The sequence below is a fragment of the Pestalotiopsis fici genome (genome assembly GCF_000516985.1).
Source record: "Pestalotiopsis fici W106-1 unplaced genomic scaffold PFICI_Scf_1, whole genome shotgun sequence".
Lineage (NCBI taxonomy): Eukaryota > Fungi > Ascomycota > Sordariomycetes > Amphisphaeriales > Sporocadaceae > Pestalotiopsis > Pestalotiopsis fici.
Window position 1 is genome coordinate 3,660,690 of NW_006917091.1, and position 21,647 is coordinate 3,682,336.

At 50.8% G+C, this 21,647-nt stretch overlaps 9 protein-coding genes across 9 annotated transcripts; 6 read left to right on the forward strand and 3 right to left on the reverse strand.

The window, feature by feature from the left end:
* Positions 1 to 426: 426 nt before the first annotated feature.
* PFICI_01108 (uncharacterized protein) lies at positions 427 to 2,914 on the reverse strand (the record flags this gene model as incomplete). The annotated part of the gene is made up of 2 exons (XM_007829689.1): positions 427 to 708; positions 764 to 2,914. The coding sequence occupies 2 exons, from the start codon at positions 2,912 to 2,914 to the stop codon at positions 427 to 429; spliced, it is 2,433 nt and encodes an 810-aa protein (XP_007827880.1).
* A 1,179-nt stretch (positions 2,915 to 4,093) lies between these two features.
* PFICI_01109 (Arginine N-methyltransferase 2) lies at positions 4,094 to 5,531 on the forward strand (the record flags this gene model as incomplete). The annotated part of the gene is made up of 2 exons (XM_007829690.1): positions 4,094 to 5,411; positions 5,497 to 5,531. The coding sequence occupies 2 exons, from the start codon at positions 4,094 to 4,096 to the stop codon at positions 5,529 to 5,531; spliced, it is 1,353 nt and encodes a 450-aa protein (XP_007827881.1).
* Positions 5,532 to 5,671: 140 nt separating this feature from the next.
* Positions 5,672 to 7,021, reverse strand: PFICI_01110 (Hexokinase; the record flags this gene model as incomplete). Its single annotated transcript, XM_007829691.1, has 2 exons — positions 5,672 to 6,095; positions 6,156 to 7,021. The coding sequence occupies 2 exons, from the start codon at positions 7,019 to 7,021 to the stop codon at positions 5,672 to 5,674; spliced, it is 1,290 nt and encodes a 429-aa protein (XP_007827882.1).
* A 109-nt stretch (positions 7,022 to 7,130) lies between these two features.
* On the reverse strand, positions 7,131 to 7,340 carry PFICI_01111 (uncharacterized protein; the record flags this gene model as incomplete). Its single annotated transcript, XM_007829692.1, has 1 exon — positions 7,131 to 7,340. One exon carries the CDS (start codon positions 7,338 to 7,340, stop codon positions 7,131 to 7,133), a length of 210 nt encoding a protein of 69 aa, XP_007827883.1.
* A 2,335-nt stretch (positions 7,341 to 9,675) lies between these two features.
* On the forward strand, positions 9,676 to 11,263 carry PFICI_01112 (uncharacterized protein; the record flags this gene model as incomplete). The annotated part of the gene is made up of 3 exons (XM_007829693.1): positions 9,676 to 10,028; positions 10,080 to 10,931; positions 10,987 to 11,263. The coding sequence occupies 3 exons, from the start codon at positions 9,676 to 9,678 to the stop codon at positions 11,261 to 11,263; spliced, it is 1,482 nt and encodes a 493-aa protein (XP_007827884.1).
* Positions 11,264 to 14,473: 3,210 nt separating this feature from the next.
* On the forward strand, positions 14,474 to 15,745 carry PFICI_01113 (uncharacterized protein; the record flags this gene model as incomplete). Its single annotated transcript, XM_007829694.1, has 2 exons — positions 14,474 to 15,292; positions 15,371 to 15,745. The coding sequence occupies 2 exons, from the start codon at positions 14,474 to 14,476 to the stop codon at positions 15,743 to 15,745; spliced, it is 1,194 nt and encodes a 397-aa protein (XP_007827885.1).
* Positions 15,746 to 16,197: 452 nt separating this feature from the next.
* On the forward strand, positions 16,198 to 17,741 carry PFICI_01114 (uncharacterized protein; the record flags this gene model as incomplete). The annotated part of the gene is made up of 2 exons (XM_007829695.1): positions 16,198 to 16,390; positions 16,447 to 17,741. The coding sequence occupies 2 exons, from the start codon at positions 16,198 to 16,200 to the stop codon at positions 17,739 to 17,741; spliced, it is 1,488 nt and encodes a 495-aa protein (XP_007827886.1).
* Positions 17,742 to 18,129: 388 nt separating this feature from the next.
* PFICI_01115 (uncharacterized protein) lies at positions 18,130 to 19,309 on the forward strand (the record flags this gene model as incomplete). The annotated part of the gene is made up of 2 exons (XM_007829696.1): positions 18,130 to 18,162; positions 18,221 to 19,309. The coding sequence occupies 2 exons, from the start codon at positions 18,130 to 18,132 to the stop codon at positions 19,307 to 19,309; spliced, it is 1,122 nt and encodes a 373-aa protein (XP_007827887.1).
* An 890-nt stretch (positions 19,310 to 20,199) lies between these two features.
* Positions 20,200 to 21,606, forward strand: PFICI_01116 (uncharacterized protein; the record flags this gene model as incomplete). The annotated part of the gene is made up of 1 exon (XM_007829697.1): positions 20,200 to 21,606. The coding sequence occupies one exon, from the start codon at positions 20,200 to 20,202 to the stop codon at positions 21,604 to 21,606; it is 1,407 nt and encodes a 468-aa protein (XP_007827888.1).
* Positions 21,607 to 21,647: the final 41 nt, after the last annotated feature.

Consider the following 21,647-nt stretch of genomic DNA (forward strand, 5'->3'; position numbering starts at 1 on the left):
GCGCGGCTGTGGCCGACTGATTCATAGCCTAGGTAACTTAATGACAACCCCTTCGCGATTGGAAACCTTGCCAACAAGGTAGTACATAAGTCGCTCATTCAGCTTACATCCGTTCAGGTTTGCGGCCCGGCTCCGACCTGTCTTGATACGGCAACTATTTTACCGTGTATTTTCTCAAAAAAAAAAAAAAAAAAAAAAAAAAGTAATCTTTTCCATCGATTGAACTCATGTTGGAACTCTAGAATGAGCTTCTGACACAGTGAAAAGGAAAATGGTGTATATAGATGGTGCTCTAATTTGTGTGCAGCTTGTTGAATTATACAGTGCCAATCTCATAGCTGATAGACTGCCACATTTCGAGCTCGCGCAGTGACAATGTTCTTGTATCCAGTTTTTCATATGTACAGCTTCCGTCAACATCAGGCATTACCAGAATCGTCGCTCCTTGCCCTCAAACACAAAGTTCAATGCCACTGCGATAAAGAGTGCCACGCAGAGCGTAGTTGGTCCCCATCTGTCGTAGTACTTCACCACTCGTCGCTCCCTTATAGCAGAGCTTCGGTAGAGATATATGCCGACAGAATAGCAAAGGGACATGATGGCTAGAAGAGTGAAAATACCCGAGACAATAAAGGAAGTCTTGGTGGGCTTGACGCCAAAGTTCAGCAAAGTCACAGCAATGGTGCCAATGTAGATGGAAAACTCGAGCTAAAACATCCGGGATTAGTCGTGACCTAAAAGAAAGACAGAACATTTTGCTTACCCAACCAAGGAACGTTCGTTCGGCAGCAAAGTAAACCTTGGGCTCAACTCTGACTGGAACGTAGATCTTCTTTCCCTTGGGTGCCTTGAACTTCTTTGTTTGAAGCTCTTGACCACCAAAGAACATGCGTTGACGATTGCTTGGACCAATGGCAGATCCACGAGGATGTGGTACCAAAGCTTTCATGACACTCAACGCGCCATTGCCAGCCGCCTTTGAATACTTCTGAGCGACTTTCGAATAGTATGTCCAGCCACCAACACGCCTAGCTTCCTCGAGGGCATCTTCTGAATCCGACTCATCGTCAGAGTCATAGAGATCATAGTCTGCATTGGCCAAGACCTCTCCCACCGTCTGGTCCTCGAGATCGGTGAGGTTGCGGGGTTGACCTCCGTTGAAGTTCGTCCGTCCATTGGACTGGTCGCCCTGTCCGTTGCGCGGGTGCTCTTCTTCATCATCCGAGTCCAGGTCATCCTCATCCTCCTCGTCAGATGTCGTACCACTAGCAGGAGACTGACCCGGCCTGCGAATACCAAAGTCCTGCACTGCTGGCTTGCGAATGTCAACGTCCATCTGTGGGAACCAGTAGGGCAGCAAATGAATGCGGTCAGGGAAGAGCGTGGCAGTTCCGTGGATAAATTTGGAGAACTTGGGAACAGCCTCGACGAGGTGACTTCCGATAAGCTGGCGGACCCATTCAGGAGGCTCCTGACCGTGCTGTGTCTGGAGCTTGACCTCTAGAACAGCATAAGGGAAGCGCTCAATATCACTGGGGGGCAGCTGAGAAAATGGGTAGTCAATGCCGATATCCATCCGTCTCCAATTGTCACCGGAGCGCTTAGCACCGTCAAGGTTGTCTTCCCGAACCATGGTTAGTTCTGTGTCAAGTGAGATACGAACACGAGCGTCCGCTGGCAGTTGAAAGGCTGTCCGGTTGTAGAAGGATCTGCAGACTGGCTTATAGCCCTTCTTCAAGACCGACCATTGGACCTCTTGTGCGAGTTTTTCGTCCTCTGCAATCTGTTTCTCTGACTTCTTGCCCTCCTTGCGAGCCTTTTCAAAGATGGCTCGTGGGAGAAGGTCTCCGCGCATATAGGCGTTGACGTTCTTTTCTTTGATAGAGAATCGTGCCTTGACCGAGCTTTCTCCAGTCCAGTCTTCACGATGCGTCTTCCTTTCAACAAAGATTTGGTCAGTCTGCATGCCGCCATACCATCGAAGTCGGATGGCTTCAGCTCCCTCAGTCTTCTTGAGTCGGCCCTCGTACAACTCCCATGTTTCAGGATTATCGTAGTAGATGGACGTGATCGCGGCATCTGCGGCCTCGAATTCCTTCTTTGGGTTGAACACAAGCACTGGAAGATGCTTCAAGATGATGAGCTTGAGCTCGGTGATGTTTTCCTTGTGAACCCAGTACTTGGTCGTCTGACGCACGAAACTTCCCTGGCTTCCTCCGGCTGAACTGTCACCCTTGACAGGGTTACCTCGTGTTCGAACAATATCGTACATTCTTGACAGTTTGACAACGTCCCTATCGTAGTCTTCCTTGAAGAAGGCCTTTTGGCTCATCATGACGCCCCAAATCGGCTTCAGATGCTGGCCGGTGACCTTGTCATGCTTCTTGATGATCTTGAGGAAGCCGGTGTAGTTGACCTGGACGAACTTGGCAAGGTCATGGACATCGGCAATGATATCACTGAGAAACTCTTCCCTGGCAATGAACTCTTCCTCGCTCGGTCCTGCCTCGTTGGGACCGCGCTCAGCCATCCGCTTAACGAGAGCATCGACCTCTTTCTGCTCCCACATAATCCTTCGCTGGATCTCAGAGGTCTTGACCTGGGTCTTTCGATAGACCTTCTCGAGCTGGTCGTCGAGGAGCCTGACGAACTCGACCTCATCGTCATTGTCCCAGTCTGGGGTTGCGTTCGAGGACTCGGCGGCAGAGTGGGCGGTGGCCTTCTTCAGACGCTGCTTGAGAGCGTCATAGTCGATATAGTACCACTGGTACTCGGAGATGATGCTCGAACGGAGCTGCTCGCCGAACTTCATGACAATGGTGCCGGGGCTGGCGCGCCAGTTACGAGGTGTTTTGCCGTTCCTAGTCGAGATCCAGGTCTTGGTCTTGTTGCGCACGTCTTCTACAATCAGCATGTGGTCACCATTGGTAAGATATAATAATCAATCGAGTGCGACAAAGTTGGTGTAATATAACATAAGCACACGCGGGGGAGGGTGAAGAATTCTGGTTGCCGTACTTGTTTGTGTTTTGCAGAGACCAAGCAGTCAAAGCTTCAGAGTTGCAGCGATTGCGACAAGAGTAAGAGAAATACGGCGGCGGCAGGACGGAAGCTGGGAAAATGGCGCCTCGACAGTTTGGGAGTCAAGTAGGTAAGTCTGATGACCAAAACCAGAGTGCACTCTCCGAATTTCGAGCTGAATGACCCGCGCTACTTTGAGGCTGTCGAATGAGAATAACAAACAGAGCAAGTCGACCGGCGCATGGGTGCCAAGTCGCTGCGAGGATAATGCATTTCATCACCCAGGCCCAGGCTGCTTAGGGCGATTTTTGAGTCCCACTAGGTCGCCCCACGAGAGCTGCAAGGTATCCAGAGATACCCGAACAGACAATTGGCCAATGGCGGTTTCGTTACACCCGCACGTGTCGAGATGGCAACGTCAAGAGCCCCACCAAACAATAGACGTCTCTTTTTCTCATTGTCCACTCAACTGCATGAAGTTGCACACAAGAGCGGAAAATATACTTGGTGGAAGAGGACATGGGCTGGGAAAACTTCTGCCATGTTTGCATTCGCCAATTGGACGAGTACATAGAGTTAGAGACTAAGAGAGAGAGAGAGAGAGAGAAAAATCATTACTCATGCTACGTAATTGTCAAGTGCATCAGTTAAAAACGTAAACAGTAAATTGAATGTTATTTGGACGGCACGTGCCCTGCCCTGGCAGCGGCAGCAGCAATGTTCCCTCCACGCAAGCAACGGCGCGGGTGTCCTTGCGGCATCCCGGGTGGGCATGTTACTGCATCTTGTTACGGGACATGGCAAGGTAGTAACGCCGCCAGAGGCCGATATAGCCCCCACTAAAAATTATTATTTTGGCAGAAAGCTACCCCGCTACGGTGTCCCGCGCCGAGATAGGCAGTACGTATATACAAAATTCCATGAAATTTTGTGAAGCATTCACGATCACTTTGCATTGGGTAACTATACAGCGCACTCACAAGGCCGCAACTTTTCACGAATAAGCCAATTCTCATCAGCAGCCTTCACACACGACCTAGAAGGAGATTTTTCGATCAGGAACGAAAGAAAAATGGCCGATACAAAAGACTCGCTCGAGGCGCGAATCCCTTCGACTTGCCCCTCGTCCATTTCGCAGATCCTCACCCACGCCTGGAACCATGATCTAGCCTCGCTCAAGCCCCTCCTCGACGTCCCCGGCCGAGCCAGCGTCCAGGAGCCCACGACGGGCGAGACGCCCCTGCACGCCGCGATCCGCGCTGCGGGCAACTCTTCCTCGCCCGGCAAGGACCATGATCTCGCCGCCGCCAAGGCCGTCCTCGAGGAGCTCTTCTTTAGCGGCGCCATTTGGAACGACGTCGATTCCAACAATGAGACCCCTGGTGATGTCGCCGCCCGTCTGGGCCAGGCCGAGCTGTACCAAATGTGCGTCGAAGCTGGCGTCCGCGCCGAGCTGCTCTTTGGTCTGCTCGAGGGCTACGAGGCGCTCGAGGACGACGACGACGAGGATGAGGACATGGAGGAGGCCGATGTAGAGGAGAACGGTGATGCCATCGCAGAGGATGGTGACGAGGCTCCTGAGCTCGTATCGACCAAAAAGACCTTTGAAACCGACGGAGAGCAAGCACAAGAAGAGCAAGAGGAGACGGAAATCGTAGACTCGAACCCCGACAGAGCCTTTGCGCCACCGAAGCCCGTGACTGCCGACGACCAAGTTACTTCAGACGAATACCTGCGCTCGAACCTGACGTACACCGACGGCAAACTCGTGGACTCATCACTCAATGGCGTGATGATGGCTTGGGAAACCGAAATCATGAAGGCCTCTGTCGAAGCACTACTTCCAGGATCCCCCGCCGGCAAGAAGATCCTCAACATTGGCTTCGGCATGGGCATCATTGACACCATGTTTGCCGAAAAGCGCCCGTCCAAGCATCATATAATTGAAGCCCATACCGAGGTTATGACATATATAAAAGGTCCTGATTGCAAGTTTGGTCAGGCATGGGAGGCTAGTGGACCGTCTGAGGGCGCTTTCAAAGTACACGAAGGACGCTGGCAAGATGTGGTAACAAAACTCATGGAGTCTGGTGAGACATACGATGCGATATACTTTGACACATTTGGCGAGGATTATTCTCAGCTGCGCAACTTCTTCACAGAGTCCGTTCCAGGACTGTTGGAGGAGGACGGGCGATTTGGATTCTTCAACGGCCTTGGCGCTGATAGACAGGTCTGTTATGATGTGTACACCAAGGTAGTTGAGATGCACTTGTCTGATGCAGGCATGGATGTGGAGTGGCAAGAGATGGACGTTGACATGAAGGCTTTGGGAGAGGACGGCAAAGGTGATTGGGAAGGTGTCAAGAGGAGATATTGGACTCTCAACAGTAAGTTTTGTATTTGCGTCTTCCTTTTTTTTTTTCTTCCCTCTTTTACTTGGGTGTATTTGCAGTCTATCTAACCCACGGACAGCGTACCGCCTGCCAGTGTGCACCTTTATGGGCTAGCTCCGTTTCAGTCAATCTCGACTCGAATACAAAGACGGAAGCCATATTTGCACCCGATGCCTTGGATGATACCCTATTTTCAAAACGCTCTACGTAGCCCAGACAACTATCCCAAAGATTCATCATGATCTGCCAATGACTTATTTGAAGTGCTCGGGGTGGAGGATACCAGCAAGGTTTCCAGCGTTGACTCTCTTGAGTGTCAACGCTGCAATCAGAGCAGCACCCACACCACTACCGTCCTCGGCGGCGAGGATCTCGATAGGGTCTTCCTCCCGCAAACTCTTCTTGGCAGGCCAGTCAAGAATCTCCTTGAGTGCCTGAGCACCACGAGCCTTGAAGTGGGGATACTTGTTGAAGACGGAGCCGTCAGCGCCAACGTGGCATGAAGAGAAGTTCTTCTTCTTGCAAATGGCAGCGACACCGCACGCGGAAAGACGAGCAGCACGTGTGCCGATCAGTTCAGCTGTACGACGGATGAGCTCGAGCTCAGGACGGGTGGTTGCAATGCTGAGCTTATCAGAGAACAAATCAGCAGTCTCCTGCAAGTTCTCAAAGGGGTCACTGGATAGACTGTGTTAGCTACATCGCTCCATCAATAAAGTCTGGCAATGTATGACTCACTCCTCGATAGCCGAAAGGAAGGATGCGTCCAGGCTGTAAGGTCTGCGAAGCTTCTTAATATCCTGGCCCTCGAAAATGTGGACATCCTTGTTGTCGTGAAGGTCAACCAGGACCAGTCGGAAGATCTCGCCCAGGTAGAGACCTGCGATCATCTTCTCGAATGCCTGCTGTCCAGGTCTGGGTGACTCCTTGTCAATGATGATATCGTAAGGCGTCCGCGGCAGGACCTTGTGCTCGTTGTCAAAGGCACCCCATTCGCAGTTGATAGCCATGGGGCAGTCTGGAGGCAGGTTCATGTGAGCCAGCTTGGGGATGGCGCCACAAGTCTCCATGTATGCTGCGTTGCAGCCTGTGCCAAAGATACAGCCAATGACCATCTTAGGATCCGTGTAGGCCGAAGCAATGAGTGTACCGGTGGTATCGTTGATCAAGGCAGAGACCTTAATGGGTACCTTGCGCGATTCGAGAGCGGCCTCCAACATGGGGACAACGTTGTTGCCCTCGACGCCGTCAATGTCAAAACCCTTGGTCCACCGCTGCAGGATACCCTCGTCGATGTAGTTCTGGGTTGCCGGGTATGAGAAGGTGAAACCAAGCGGGATCTTCTCGGCGTCTGGTGGCAGCTCTCCGTGGTGAGTGTCAATGAATTGTTGAAGGCAGTCGGCAATATATTCCCACAGCTCTTCCGACTCTCCGGTCTTGAGCTCCTCGGGCATACGGTACTTGGACTGGATGATGTCGAATTCCGACTTGTTATCCGTCAGGGTGATCTCACACACACGCAAGTTCGTACCGCCCATATCCAAGGCCAAATAAGTACCCGTCTCGTAGCCATCAGGGAAAGCCATGACCCACGTCGGGTTCATTGGCTAACAGCAAGAAGTCAGTTATCAGTCATTTTCTGTGGGTTCTCGCCAGGCTTTCACCTACAATGCTACCACCCTCAACGCTCAGACCTACGACAGTTAGCCTCGTTTAGTAGACCCTGCTTGGGTTTCGCGTACCTTTCTCAAGCTCCGAGACAAAGTGGTCGGTGATCTGCTTGAGCTTGGTCGTGTCGACAGTGAACTGCTGCTCCAGCTTTTTAATCTCTTGCAGCAGGTCCTTGGGGACATCTGCCATGGATCCTGTAACAGTGTTGTTAGTGTGACAATGGGCAACACAGACAGCACAAGCAACAACCATGATGATATGTATGCCTCCTGGTCGTGGCACCACCAGCAGGCTCCCATTTCCAAAGACTCAATGAACTATGGCTCAAGTGAAGAGGACGTGCGGATTGAGGTCGGTCTGGCACTTGAGGATGTGTGGATGCAGGGCGTGCGGTTTGGGGCCGCACTGGCGGTTGCTGAAGGGCAAGCATAGTGAACAATGGTGGGAATGGTGAGGTATGAATGTGATCTTCTGTTTACAAAATGTTCCTCATGTATGTTCAATGTTTGCGTAGGGCGTGAATCTTGTGATTATAGGGGTGGGCAAAGGAGGAATTGGATCGAGGACTGGAGATTGTGTGCGAAGTTGAGCAGAGTCGAAATCCAATTCGAAACCGTCCTTCTCTCCGTCCCAAGGAAGGCTCGACCCGTGGTATACATATCTGCTCGCAGGACTTTGCCAGCAACCACGCATGTCTTCCACGTGGTGGAGTTGCGACTTCCATCCTGACGTAAAAGAGCAAGTATCACAGATCTCGCTAGTAGTCTTGATCGCGGTGCTTCTATCAGGTTCGATCCTTGCAATTGAAGAATTGCAATGGTAGAGTAAGGTCTGGGATCCGGAGAGAATCCTCCTGGGACCCATTATACGTATTCAGCCCTGTGCCCCTTGGACATCACGCCAAAGTGATATAAGAGCTCTCAGTTCCAGAAGTCCCGAGAATAGGCTGCTTTCATCCGGCCTGCCGGTGGGCATTCGTGTAACGCGGTGGGACGCATGCAGGCAAAAAAGCAGATATACTTACCCTTGCGGGATGGGGGCTTGCGAGGACCTAGGCCAACCATTTTGAAGAGTCTCGAAAGTTGTAGTTAAAAATAAAATGTCTGTTTGGATATGGGAGAAATCCTCACGGGTCAGCAATTGTGTTGTTTTAAACTGGCTGGCTTGCCTGGATGACGCAAGACTTGTGGTTGATACCCACCTGGGAGGATCGGACCGGTTATATGATCGGACCTTTAAAGCAATTGGCAAGATTTGCAAGTACGTATGCCCAGTCAGACAAGAGAGATCAAGATTGAGATGCAAGCAATGAATCCCGAGGTGAATATGTATGAAGGATCGTTCCTCTTACTCAGCCTATCGGGTTTGGTTGTGGTTTTTTTATTTCTCAAGGTGGGATGAAGTTTTGAGTGTGCTGGGTTTTTGATGAGGGGTACGAGCTCAGGTCTGTCAATCTTCTATTATTACGGAATAAGGTTGGTTCAACGACTTGTGTCAGTCCAAGGCATTCTAGCTCCCGGCGTCCGAGTGGGAACCACACGGACCAGACTCGGCCAGAAGCAGCCCAAGGAACCAATGTTGAGCCCAGCTTTTGCTTTACGGATACCAATTGGTCTTGTCAATCAGCCCAGCAAAGCGCCGGAAAGCTCGCTGATTCCTAAGGGGGGAGCTGGCAAGCTGCTTCAGGCCCTACCTATGGACCCCGGTAGGTGGGTCTTCTCATCAACTCCCATCAGGTTGTTAGTCAGGCGGTGTGGTGAGAGATATATCGGGTGTTTTGTTCTCACGTTTGTCTCAAGGTTTTCTGATGCCATGGCACTTGCTGCCTGGTCAGTTGGACGCGGAGCTACCTGCATATGCTTACTTGTACGCATATGGATGGTACATCGTTGCAGCTTGGATGAGTAAGTGACCACGAACTCAAGATATATATGTAATTCCAGGTGAGGCAATACCCAGATGAGCTCTTGTGCGTCTCAAGTTGTGCTTTTGTTGTGTAGAGGTCAGGGCCTAATCTAGTCTAGTCGAGGCAATTTAGCTATTATATTCAAGCTCATGTCACTGATGTTGCATAAAGGCCGTGGAATTCTCTGGCATTCGATCATCAAAAAAGCTACATTACCGAGCATGCCTTACGACAACGGGATTCTCCAGAACATTGGAAGGTGCATGCACATTGCCCCGCGCCATTGGAACACGGGAGTCGGGCGGGACACATGCTGGGCAGCCCCGACGCACATGTGTAGGTACCTTGTATCTGTGGGGGTCACTTGCCGTTATCGATAACTGTTCACCTTGCTGAAAGACGGTTAGCGCAGGGAGTGAGCTTGCCGGAACAAACTAAATCCCACGTTTCGTCCAGCAAGAAGCAACGTAAGCTCTTTGGGGTCTGGCCAGCTGTGCTGTAATAGTACGCGTAGCTGTCTCTAAAGCCAGTTTGCCAAGACATGTTGATGAACCCATCTCATCACGAATTGTTGAAGCATTGATTTCTGCAATTCACTTTTCCCCCCTCCCCTTCGTTCACACCAATCGCAATTATCTGGGGTCGCTCCATGGTTGAGCGCTCCTTGCGAAGGTTTTCATCATGAAGTCGGTCGCAGCTCTCGCCGTTGGCCTTCTCTCGCTCCTTTCCTCCACAACCGCCATCACCAACGTCGCCGGCCCATCAGTATCCAAGGTCACCCTGCCATCAACCTTCAAGCCATCGCAGGTGTTTAAGAACGCTAATCTCGTTCACGTCATCTCTTTGGAAAAGAACTTTGCCAAGGAGTCGATCAATGTCGTTATTGAGAATGTCTCCGAAGATCCCCAGACCGAGTACTTCCTGCCCTTCACCAGCGACCAGATGGAAAGAATCGGCGGAATTGAGGTGAAGGATCGCAAGGACTCGACCCTCACTGGATTCGGCATCGATGCCGTCGAGTTTGACCCTCTCAGGTAAACCAAACGCTCTGGCGCATTGTAACTGCGTAGCTTACATATTCGCAGCGATACTCAGTTCTACCGAATCCAACTTCCCAAGGCGATCGAACCTAAGGCTCAGCAGACCCTGGGCATCTCATTCTACTTCCTCAAGGCGTACACCCCTCTTCCAGCGGCAATTGAGCAATCTGACAAGCAATACCTCGTCTACCCCTTCTCCGCATATGCTCACTCTGCCTACCCAACATTGAAGCAGAAGACAGAGGTCAAATTCTCCTCGGGCGACATTCCTGACTACACCAAGATTGCAGGCAGTGGTGACATCAAGGAGTTCCCTGAGAAGCAGGGATCGAAGCTCATCTATGGACCATTCCCCGAAGTCCCGGCTGGCGCTGTCTCTCCTGTCCTGGTTCGCTTCGAGTTCACCAAGCCAGTCACTCACGTCTCGTTGCTAGAACGTGACGTTGAGGTCAGCCACTGGGGTGGCAACGTTGCTTTCGAGGAGCGCTACACTCTATTCAACAGGGGTGCCAACCTGTCTACTCTCTTCAACCGCGTCAAATGGGCGCAGTCCCAGTACTTTAACCCTCAATCATACGCTCTCAGGGAGATGAAGTTCAGCCTACCGGGCGGCAGCAAGGATGCATACTTTACGGATGTTATTGGCAACGTTTCGACCTCTCGCTTCCGGTCTAACAGACGTGAGGCGTCGCTTGAGATCAAGCCTCGCTACCCCATTTTTGGTGGCTGGAAATACCCCTTTACGATTGGCTGGAATTTGGATTCCAAGAACTTCCTGAAGAAGAAGTCTGGCGATGGCTACCTGCTCAAGGTTCCATTCCTCGAGGGTCCTAAGCAGGCCGAGGGCGTTGAGTACGAGCAGATTCTTCTGCGAGTACTGCTGCCTGAAGGTGCTGAGTGAGTTTTGTCTGCAACCAGAAGAAAATGGGACATGACTAATATTCAAAAACAGGAACGTCAAGTACTTTACCTCCATCCCCGAATCCTCCATCATCGAGTCGACCGTCGACCGCCAAAACACATACCTCGACACCATCGGCCGCACAGTTCTTACACTCAAGGCCCGCAATATCCCGGATGAGTTCCGGGACCGGGAGCTCTATATCTCGTACGACTACTCGTTCATTGCCAGCCTCCGCAAGCCTTTTGTCATCTTTGGAAGCGTGATTTCTGTCTTTGTTGGAACTTGGCTGCTCTCCAAGGTTGAGGTCAAGTTCTCGACCAAATAAAAGGAGAATGGTTGTAATTGTATGTAAATCAAATGACCTTTGCGAAACAATTCGCAAGTACCCACCAGCATTAGGGTAGCTGAGAGGGGGAAAATAGAGAGACAAATGACATGATGATACTTTGATTCCCATGTTTGTATAGTGCTTGACTGGGTTCACGAGACTCGGCGTTTCTTTCAACAGAGTACATGGCATTGGGTGATACGAGAACAACTGCTTTCTGCCAAACTACATTAAGAAGAGCCCATACGCTAGAGTAGAAATGGACTGACTGGGCAGCCAAAATTTCAAACAGCATCAGAAAAAGATCAATCATACTGAACAGATATCATGCAAGGCTGCAAATATTCAATCATGGTGAGACTCGTGTGATCTCTGCGCCTCAGCACCGCAATGTTTAGCGACGCCCAACGCCCGGCTGTCAGGGTCCAGGGGTCCTTTTTTGGTGCGTGACAGAGCGGGAGCAAGTTGTCGAAAGGCGGAAACTCCACTACTAACAGCAGCCCACACAAACCGATCGCTTGCCTATCGGGCGGATCTGCACGCTGACGTCGCTGCGCCATCATAGGCTCAAAAGACGGGCAATCCCATACTGGGCATATGGTGGGATACAACGACAAAGGTTGCAAGGAACACCTCAAAATTCAACCAAAGTGCATAAACGGTGCGTGGCTCGGCTGCAGCGTTTCATCATTCTTATTCCCTGGACTATAATTGAAAGTCATGATCATAATGATTCCCACGCTTGAAGAACTGAAGTATCTCGTGTTGACGATAAGTCGATTTGACTGACAAGAGTAGACAGACTGCAGAAGAGTCTCTTTTCACGGACACGAGGACTGTGGCAACTCCTTTTTTTGCCCATCGAGTGTCTCTCTCAAGTCTCACCTTGGATACAGTAGCGCTCTCCACATCCAGTGTCATGAGGTGAGCTACAAACTGACTGCGACCTAATGAGGCTCTGTTGGTAGCTTACCTAGGTATGCTTGCCTGGCCTCATCATCGATCCGATTGCAACCAAGGCAATGCGGCCCGCCAAGATGTGGTTGGATTCTAGTGTACAGTGTACTGTAGGGAAACCAGGTTGTGCAACGCTCTAAACGCCTAGGTCTTTGGCAAGGGGGAATCGTTCCAATCCTGGCATTGCATACACTAAAAGATAGGCGAACGTGAGTCCTGAGTAATGTACAGAGTAGTTATTCTACAGTTGGCGAGGGCTTTCTGGGCACACCACATATAGGAGGTGCATACCTAGCCGACCCAGCGACTCCGTGCCGAGCCTTGTTCGAGAAAAACCTGGTGGTGTGTCTGGTCACTTTTGTTCCAACCCTCCTCCTTCTGGGCTGTGTTTGGTGGGAATAACCCGATCCTCTCGGTCTGGAGCGAGGGATACCCCAGGTTGTCATGGTCCAGGCAAAGGAGGGCCAAGGTCAGAAGTCTACAACATGGGCGTATCTAGGTGGATAAATATACGAAGAATGCCCGCCTCCATGCTTCGCTTTGAACTTTCCATTTATAAAATCAATCTGATCTTTAATTTCAAATAAAGATCGATCCGTTGAACTATCTTGCTTGTCAAAAGCCCAGAATAGCTCAAGCCCCCCCAGCAGATCGTCAGGTCCCGATCCAAAGTCTATTACTCCGAACCCCACTATCCCATTACCCTCCCGAGTCACCACCGGTTGCCGATATATAAACTGAAAGGCGCTCGCTGGACATTCCCCAAGCAACACTGAACAAGGGCTTTCGTGGTATATACGAGCCTTTCATAACAATTTGTACCCGAACTTACGTTTCCCATCTCCTTGGTCAACGACACAAAAAAAATCCACCATGTGTTTCGGTTCTCAACCCAAGAGGCAGTACTACTACCGCGAGGAGTATACGCCCGTCCGCCAGGTGCACGGCCATCACCATCATCATCACCACCACCCGCGCGCCAGCTATCCTTCGCCGCGCGTCAGCACGAGCAGCTACAGGCGGAGCGGGCCCGTCGTCTATCAAGAGAGGACAAGCCGAGCGAGATATTACTAAACAGCCAAATCGGGCGCAAATACTCAAGAATCTCCATAAAGATCTGCAAAAGAAAGAAAGCAAGCCCTGACCAGGCCAACCACCTCTGCCGCAACTCACAAGCCACCTACACAAGAAGATTTGAATTTGGGGATAGGATCAGCGGTGTTTTGAGCTCTTTTCTCTTTCTTGATTTCTTTCTTTTCCCTTGCCTCTCCAACGGCAAATTGATCTCGTTTATTTTTATTTTTTTATGTTATAATGGCTTTATGTATGACGACGAAATGATTCACATAAGGTCTTCTTTTGCAGAGGAGGAAAAGGCCACCCATGTTTACGAGCGAGAGGTTACGGAATGTGTTGTATCATGAGATATAGTACAAAGTCCTCGGGTTGGCGATTTGGCATTTTCACACAATCCGGAGCATCTCGAGGTGTCGCTCGAGCTGCGTCATACCCTACCTACTACTGGTAGAGTAGATTGGCGGGGTCTTTTTTTTTTTTTTTTTTTGGGCTGGCGGCGCAGATTAGGGGAAGGCGGGGGAGATCGAATGGGGGAATCAGATCTGAACGACCGCAACGATGATAACGCCAGAGAATCAATAGTTTCAAAAATATGATGTCATTACCATACCCGTCTTTCAGCAATGACGGCCGTCGTAGATTGCGTGTCTAGCACACAGTCTTTGCCGGTTGGCCTTGGAAAAATGCAAACTAATTAGGAGAAGTGGAAGTAATGATGTAGTGAATCGCAATAGTCTTTGTGTTCATTAAATTCGCGAGTTTAAGAGATAAATAAAACAAAGGATTTATAATTCCCAGCATTACATCGTGGAAAAAGACCCCTGTTTGAGTATACTCACATCTATTACGAAGAAGCCTTGGCCTGTCAATCCGACGTATATTAAAGCGTTTGAAGAGGCTAATACTGTAATTCACTTTGCACTATTATTGTAAGTTCAACGGTTTACATTGTCCGCATGCCATGTCTGGCTCGAGAGTTCGCGCTGGTGTGAGCCGCCGTCGCGCTGTCCTGCTACAGATGCAGGTGGTTATATCAAGAAGGGACAAACCAGCTTACCTTGGACAACTAGAAATCAACATTCGAGCGAGCGAGCGCCCAAGAACCTGAAGCTTTGTCAAGATGTAAGTACCGCGATATTCTACAAATTTGCAGTGTTTTCCCACTTCCCAATCATGGCAAATCCCAAGGCTTGTGTCAGAAGCCGATTCAGCTCCCTCCTGCTTGATGCGGATGCGCCGGTTCAATCGTCTTTCGACTTGGACGCGGAGCAACGCTCGATCAGATTCGCAACATCTCCAGGGGCCCATGCCATCGAAACTATCGATGTCCTCAAGCAGTCGCAGCAGTCAACGTCGTCTGAGTCAAATGCCACGGATACCTCTGCAGGATCGCGTCGTTATTTGGGACATGCACCACAAAATACAAAGACCTCTAAAGTATCGTACCCATACTTACCGGCATCGTGGCTATTTAGGAATCGTGCACTTTCTATCCGCTCCAAAGGGTCGAAAAATGATGGCGGATCCAGTCGCCGGCCTTTCTCGTTCGGCTCCCTCAGGGGAAACATGCAGCCTGAGCTGTCGCGCAAGTTGTACAAGGTGATCAAATCATCCAACAACCTCATCACGGCGCACGACGCGGCAGCGAAAGAGCGAAACACCATTGCGAACCAGCTATCCGAATGGGGCGAGCAGACACAAGACGAGGCCGTTTCAGACATCAGCGACAAGGTCGGCGTCATTCTGTCTGAGCTAGGTGTTCAGGAGGACAACTATGCTCAGAACTTGGAGGAGTCGCGCGGCGTACTAAAGGCTATCCGTAACACGGAGAAGAGCGTCCAGCCGAGCCGCGACAACAAAGCCAAGATCGCAGACGAAATCCAGAAGCTCAAGATGAAGGAGCCGCAGAGCACCCGGCTTGTCGTGCTGGAGCAGGAACTCGTTAGGGCTGAGGCAGAGAATCTGGTTGCAGAAGCTCAGCTGTCCAACATAGTATGTCCACTTCCTCTCTTTTTTCCCCTGAGCCTACGCTGGCGAACAGCACTGACTGACAATGCTTTGTGCTTTTAGACTCGACAGAAGATTAAGCAAGCATATGATATCGAATTCGCTGCCGTCATCGAACGCGCCGAGAGACAAATAATTCTCGCCAAGCACGGTCGGCGACTGCTTTCCCTGCTGGATGATACTCCCATGACGCCTGGTGATGCGCAGCGCGAGTATCAGAGCGGCAGTGAAGCGCGACAAATTCTCAACGATGCTGAAGATGACCTCCGTAACTGGGAGCCTCACCCCAACGACGAGCCTTTCCACGACGCCCCTGATGCTGCCGCCGCTGACTATACCACCGAACCTTCGACGGCACCATTGAGCGATTCGACCGTTTCAGCAGGCGAAGCTCAACCAACAACGAAAGCGACCCCGAGCGCTAGTGTCGCTGCTTAGAGAGGAGCTTATCGCCAAGGCGTGCGACTGTGATTTTTGTTGTTAGTAAACATGCTTCCGTGTCGGGCCGCATGTTTTGATATGTATATCAGTGGAAAGAGCAGTCTTTTTGCTTAATGACGTTTTATGCCCAAGAGGCGTTTTTTCGATGGAAATGCGTTTTGGCACGAGCAACAATTAATGGGCTGGATGTAACATAGCTCGGAAATGATTATCACGAATTTTCTTTTAAAAATCCACTTCATGCGATATACTTTTGTGGAAAGATGAAATAAACATCGAAGTTCGATTTGTACGATACCTAATTGCACGTACACTGACTGTACCTGCGTTCATAAGCGGCAGCCGGCAAGATGCTAGCGTCAGCTGCTAGCGCAACTTCGTCATGATTCTCTAAATGATCGTGCGATACTGGACTGATCAACCTTGATCTTTCTACCTGTTCAAGAAACATGGAAGTCGTTCTCTCGCAGGGTCGCAGGCTTCCAAAATCGCCTCAAAGGCTTTGCAGGGCCTGTTATCGCCGGCTGGGGCCTCAATGGCCTGCGCCGCGACGATTATACTCAAGCCAGTCACAGCCGGACATTTACGATGTTGTATGCGTCGGCGGCGGACCAGCGGGACTGAGTCTTCTAACGGCTCTACGTATGCCTTTGACTATGAACTCTTTGCTGCATCGTATCTTCTGACTTTCTCCCTAGGTAGCAACCCCGTCACTGCTGGGCTGCGAGTAGCCCTCATTGAGGCGCAAGATCTCTCGAAAACGCGATCATGGAAGCTCCCTCCCGACCGGTTCTCGAATCGTTGCAGCTCCCTGACTCCGAAGTCCGCTCGCTTCCTCGACCAAATAGGAACTTGGGACCATCTTCAGCGTGATCGCGTGCAACCATACCACGAGATGCAGGTGTGGGACGGCGTAACGGATGCGCGGATAGAGTTTGACTGGAACGATCCAGCCACGCAGGCCGGCACGATTGCGTACATGACCGAGAACCTCAACTTGACCTCTGGTCTCTTGAAAACACTGGACTCTATCGGCGGAGCGGAAGTCTTTGATGGCGCCAAGGTGGAAAACATCACGCTCGGCCAAGATACAGAGGAGCTGGACCTCAGTCAGTGGCCAATCGTCCACTTGTCCGGAGGTAAGCAGCTTGCGGCCAGACTTCTCGTGGGCGCAGATGGCGCAAACAGCCCAGTCAGAACATTTGCACAGATCGAGAGTCGTGGCTGGGATTACCAAAGACACGGTGTCGTGGCTACGCTGGAGCTTCAAGGCGAGGGCTGGGGCGGAGATGCCACCAAGATTGCCTACCAGAGGTTTCTGCCAACCGGCCCCGTCGCTATGCTCCCGCTTCCCGGAAGATACTCGACGCTGGTTTGGTCCACGACACCATCCAACGCTGCCTTGTTAAAAAGCTTGCCCCCGAAAGAGTTCATCGCTTTGGTCAACGCCGCGTTCCGCTTGAGCACTGTAGATTTGGAGTTCATGCACACGATAAACGAGGGGCACGAGGATGAGCTCATGTGGAGGTTACAACATACACCTGTCAATACTCAAGTCATTCCGCAGACTGTCGTTGGCGTTCAGGAAGGCACAGTAGCCTCTTTTCCTCTAAAGATGCGCCATGCCGACACTTACATTGGCGAAAGAGTAGCGCTCGTGGGTGATGCAGCTCACACCATCCATCCCTTGGCAGGTCAAGGTCTGAACCAGGGCCAGGGTGATGTCGAGAGCCTGGTCAACGCGATTGAGTACTCGGTGCTGCATGGCGCGGACCTGGGTACACGCATGTCTCTGGAAGTCTACAACCAGGAGCGCTACGCTGCAAACCATGTGTTGTTGGGTGTATGCGACAAACTGCACAAGCTTTACTCTGTAGAGCATGGCCCATTGGTGCCGCTGAGATCATTGGGTCTCAGTGCAGTCAACTCTATGAAGCCGCTGAAGGACTTTTTCATGGGCCAGGCAGCTGGCAAAGGAATGAAGCTATTCTAGATGTAAGAGAACCATTCAATCTGATTTGGCGGACGGATGTCGCCGCCACTGTAGACTATAAAATGTATTTTTTACAAGGGTAGAAGAGGCCAAGCAAGCCTTGGATGTACATCGCAGAATAATTGTGTAATTACCCAGCAACCAAAATTGACAAAATACCCCAAACCAACTTGTATATAATTCCACGGATTTTGTATTCGTGCTCTTGGCCTTGTAGAAACTCTTTGCATGTGTCACTCACTAGCTAGGGGTGTGTGCGCATTGAATGCGGGGAGTGTTATCGCACTCCAAATTTTTGGGAGATAAGGAACTTTTTATCGCGAACTGCAGACTGACTTGCGAACGCATTCACAGTCCAACCCCACCAAGCACATCACAATCAGTCACAATGGCACGGAAACCAGAGTCAGAGGAGCGCAAGGTAAGAACTTTGTAGGGAACTCGAAGCGTATTATTGCCAGGCTGACCTGTTAATCCAGACGGTCGGTATCAATAAGGAGACGGTCACCAACACTGTCTCGACCGACTTCCCCGATAACTACCCAGACGCAGACGAAAGTTGGGACAAGGACTGGTTTGCCGAGAACCTCAGGATAGAATTCCACCAAAATGATCAGTTTGAGGCACAATTCTCCTTGATTGGAGTAGACGCCTCCATTGCCAATGCTTTCCGGCGTATCCTCATATCCGAAATTCCCACGCTTGCGATCGAGACTGTGTTTGTCAACAACAATACTGGTGTCATCCAGGATGAGGTTCTCGCGCACCGCCTGGGTCTGATCCCGTTTACCGGTGGCAAGGAGGGCATCAGGAACTTCATGACGTGGTGGCACAAGCCGGCAGAGGGAGAGGACACCTACTCGACAACCTACGATCACAACACGATACAACTGAGACTGCAGGTCAAGTGCGAACACAACCCAGACGCCGCACCCGGCGAGACGGACTCGCGAAAGTTGTACCACAATGCGCACATCTACGCCAAGGACATTGTCTTTGAGCCCGTTGGCAAGCAAGAAAAATACTTTTCGGGCGACGACGTGATCCGCCCCACGAACCCCGACATTTTGATCGCCAAGCTGCGGCCCGGCCAGGTGATTGACCTGGAGATGCACATGCACAAGGGCGTTGGCTCCGACCACTCCAAGTTCTCACCCGTGGCCACGGCCAGCTACCGACTCATGCCCGTCATCAAGATCCTCCAGCCCATCCTGGGCGACGACGCCAAGAAGTTCCAAGAGTGCTTCATGCCCGGCACCATCAAGCTGGAAAAGGTGACCAAGAAGACGGCCAAGGAGGACCCGCAGTACGCCGGTCACGAGGGCGAGACCATGGCCGTCGTTGATAACGCCATGTACGACACGGTGAGCAGAGAGGTCTTGCGGCACGAGGAGTTTGAGGGCAAGGTCAAGCTGGGCAGAAAGAGGGATCACTTTATCTACTCCATTGAGAGTACGGGACAGTGGGACAGTGATGAGCTCTTCCTCGAGTCGGTGCGTACGATGAAGAAGAAGGTCCAGAAGCTGCAGACACAAGTCGAGAACATGGTCTACACCTACTCCGGCTAAGGTACATGTGCATGAGTAGCGGTAGCATGTTTTTCATCTTGGTTGGGGGAGACTTTTAGATTTCTCCTCTGACTTTGTCTCTGGGCTGTTGTACGTTTGATATACCATATAGAGGCGTTTGACCGGAAAAAGGTGTCCTGGGCATTTGAGGCTTATTTTCATCATGTTTCCCTTGACACTGTGCCCTTGAGAAGAGTTGTGATGTACTGTTTGTCCTGGCCTTCAATTACCTTCTTCAAGTTCAATTGAAATTCCAACAGGTATGTAGGCAATCTTATTTCATACTATGTACATAATTATGGATTATGTACATCCTCCATAGTGTTCATAGGACCCACTTATGCAGTCGAGATTAGTGTCGTCTCTAGAAGAAGTCGGCGCAAATGCCATGACAGACCGTGGTGGCTATGCCAAGTTCCAACCATTGAAGCATTAAATTAAATTCTTCCAGCGCAACAATGTTGTCAGGGCACACAACTTAGAGTCGATAGATCACTCCGAGCCCTCCCAATCCAGTGCCGTGGAAACATGACCGAAGATGGTCATAATGTGACCCAAGGCTCGCGCAGCAAGCGAAAGCGAGCCCGGGCTCCAAGAGTACGAACCGGATGCAAAACTTGGTTAGTTTGTACGCACGGCGCGAAACTCCAATTTCACTGACATGGCAAGCAAACAGCAAGTGAGTGTGACTTGGCCGAGATTGTACGTGCGAGATCTTGACATGCTACCAAACCAGGATACGCCATCTCAAGTGCGACGAAGCAAAGCCCATCTGCCGCCGTTGCACACAGGACGGAGTCAAATGCGATGGTTATGACCGTTTGGCCCAGGCACCCCCAGCGATTCGGGAGGGCCATCCTGAGTACAACACAATACAGGTCGTTCGACCGATGCAGCCACTGGACATAAATGATCAAGATGTATACCTAGACCACGCTTTTCGGTACACGATCCTAGATTTGAGCGACTCGACCACAAACACAAGGTTTTGGGTTGACTTCCTTCCTCGCTCCTTGTCACATATCGAGGCAATACGCTTTGCCTTGGTAGCACTCGCAGCTGCGCACGTTGACTTCATTACACGAAAAACGGATGGATGCAGCTCATTAGCAGCTACCAAGCACGAGCGGTCTGCCATACTATACTATAACCTGGCTATCCGGCATTTGCAGCCTCTCTTGTCCAAGGCAACGCCAGAAAACACCGAAGCTGGTTTGGCTTGTTGTATCTTGTTCATTTGCCTCGAGAATCTTCGCGGACGATACGCCGAGGCACTTAAGCACTTACAATCTGGAGTGGATTTGCTTGTATCCATGTTGGTCTCCGGCTCGGAGCGTTATTGTTTGACCACCCGCAGAGGCCGTGTGCCAGTGGCTCTGTATAAAGCAATTTCATCCCAACGCCAATACAGGCAAACCCTAGGCCATGTCTTTGTCTTGTTCTGCCGCCTCAGTCTGGAGACGCATATACTTACCGACAATGAAGTGACTTCGCTGACGACCGTCTCACAAGCCAACCCAGACCTGAGCCGAGCCGAGCTGGAGTCGCTTGCGCCCATCACGACATTAGATGCTGCTAGAGATGAACTCCACTCGTTTGAGATTTCTCATGATATTTTCTATCAACAGACTTACAGCAACATCAGAAGCAGGCCGTCATATACTAATGCGACACCCACGCAGCAGCCTGAGTGCTTTTTGACGCGGTTCAGTGAGAATGACAAGACCGCTTATCAACATTTATACAAGCAGTTTTGGCAATGGAGCATTCGTTTCGATCGGTACTTGGTCGAACGCCATGCACATCCAAGGTCGTCACAGGATCTATCTAAAATATCCAAGATACGCCTTCTACAGAAAACGTGGATTGCCATACTAGACGAAGAGCCATGGAGGTTCAGCGGCCAGAGTGCCCCCATACTTGGCGTCTTGGATGAATTTCTGCCCGAAGTTGAGTCAATCATCAAGTTAAGGGGTCCGTCCTCCCGGCGCCTCTTCACTTTTGGCGCCGATGTTATACCCTATATAACACTGGCCGGGTGTCTGACAGAGGACTTGGGATTACTGCGGCGAATTATTGCCGCCCTCAAGCTGCTCGATCGAAGAGAAGGATTCTGGGACAGCAATGAGATTGCCGAGATCTTTGAGGCCTCCATCTTGGCACGCGCAGAGCATGGAGCGAATATTACAGGAAGCAGGGGCATCTTGCAAATGGCCAGTGATCTCTTAGCATTAGATACCCGATATCTCTCGCCGACCAACTCCATCTCTCTATTAGCCAAAAATACCGAGTCATAGGAGATATTTACAGCATCAGCTCTGATATACGATAAATTGAC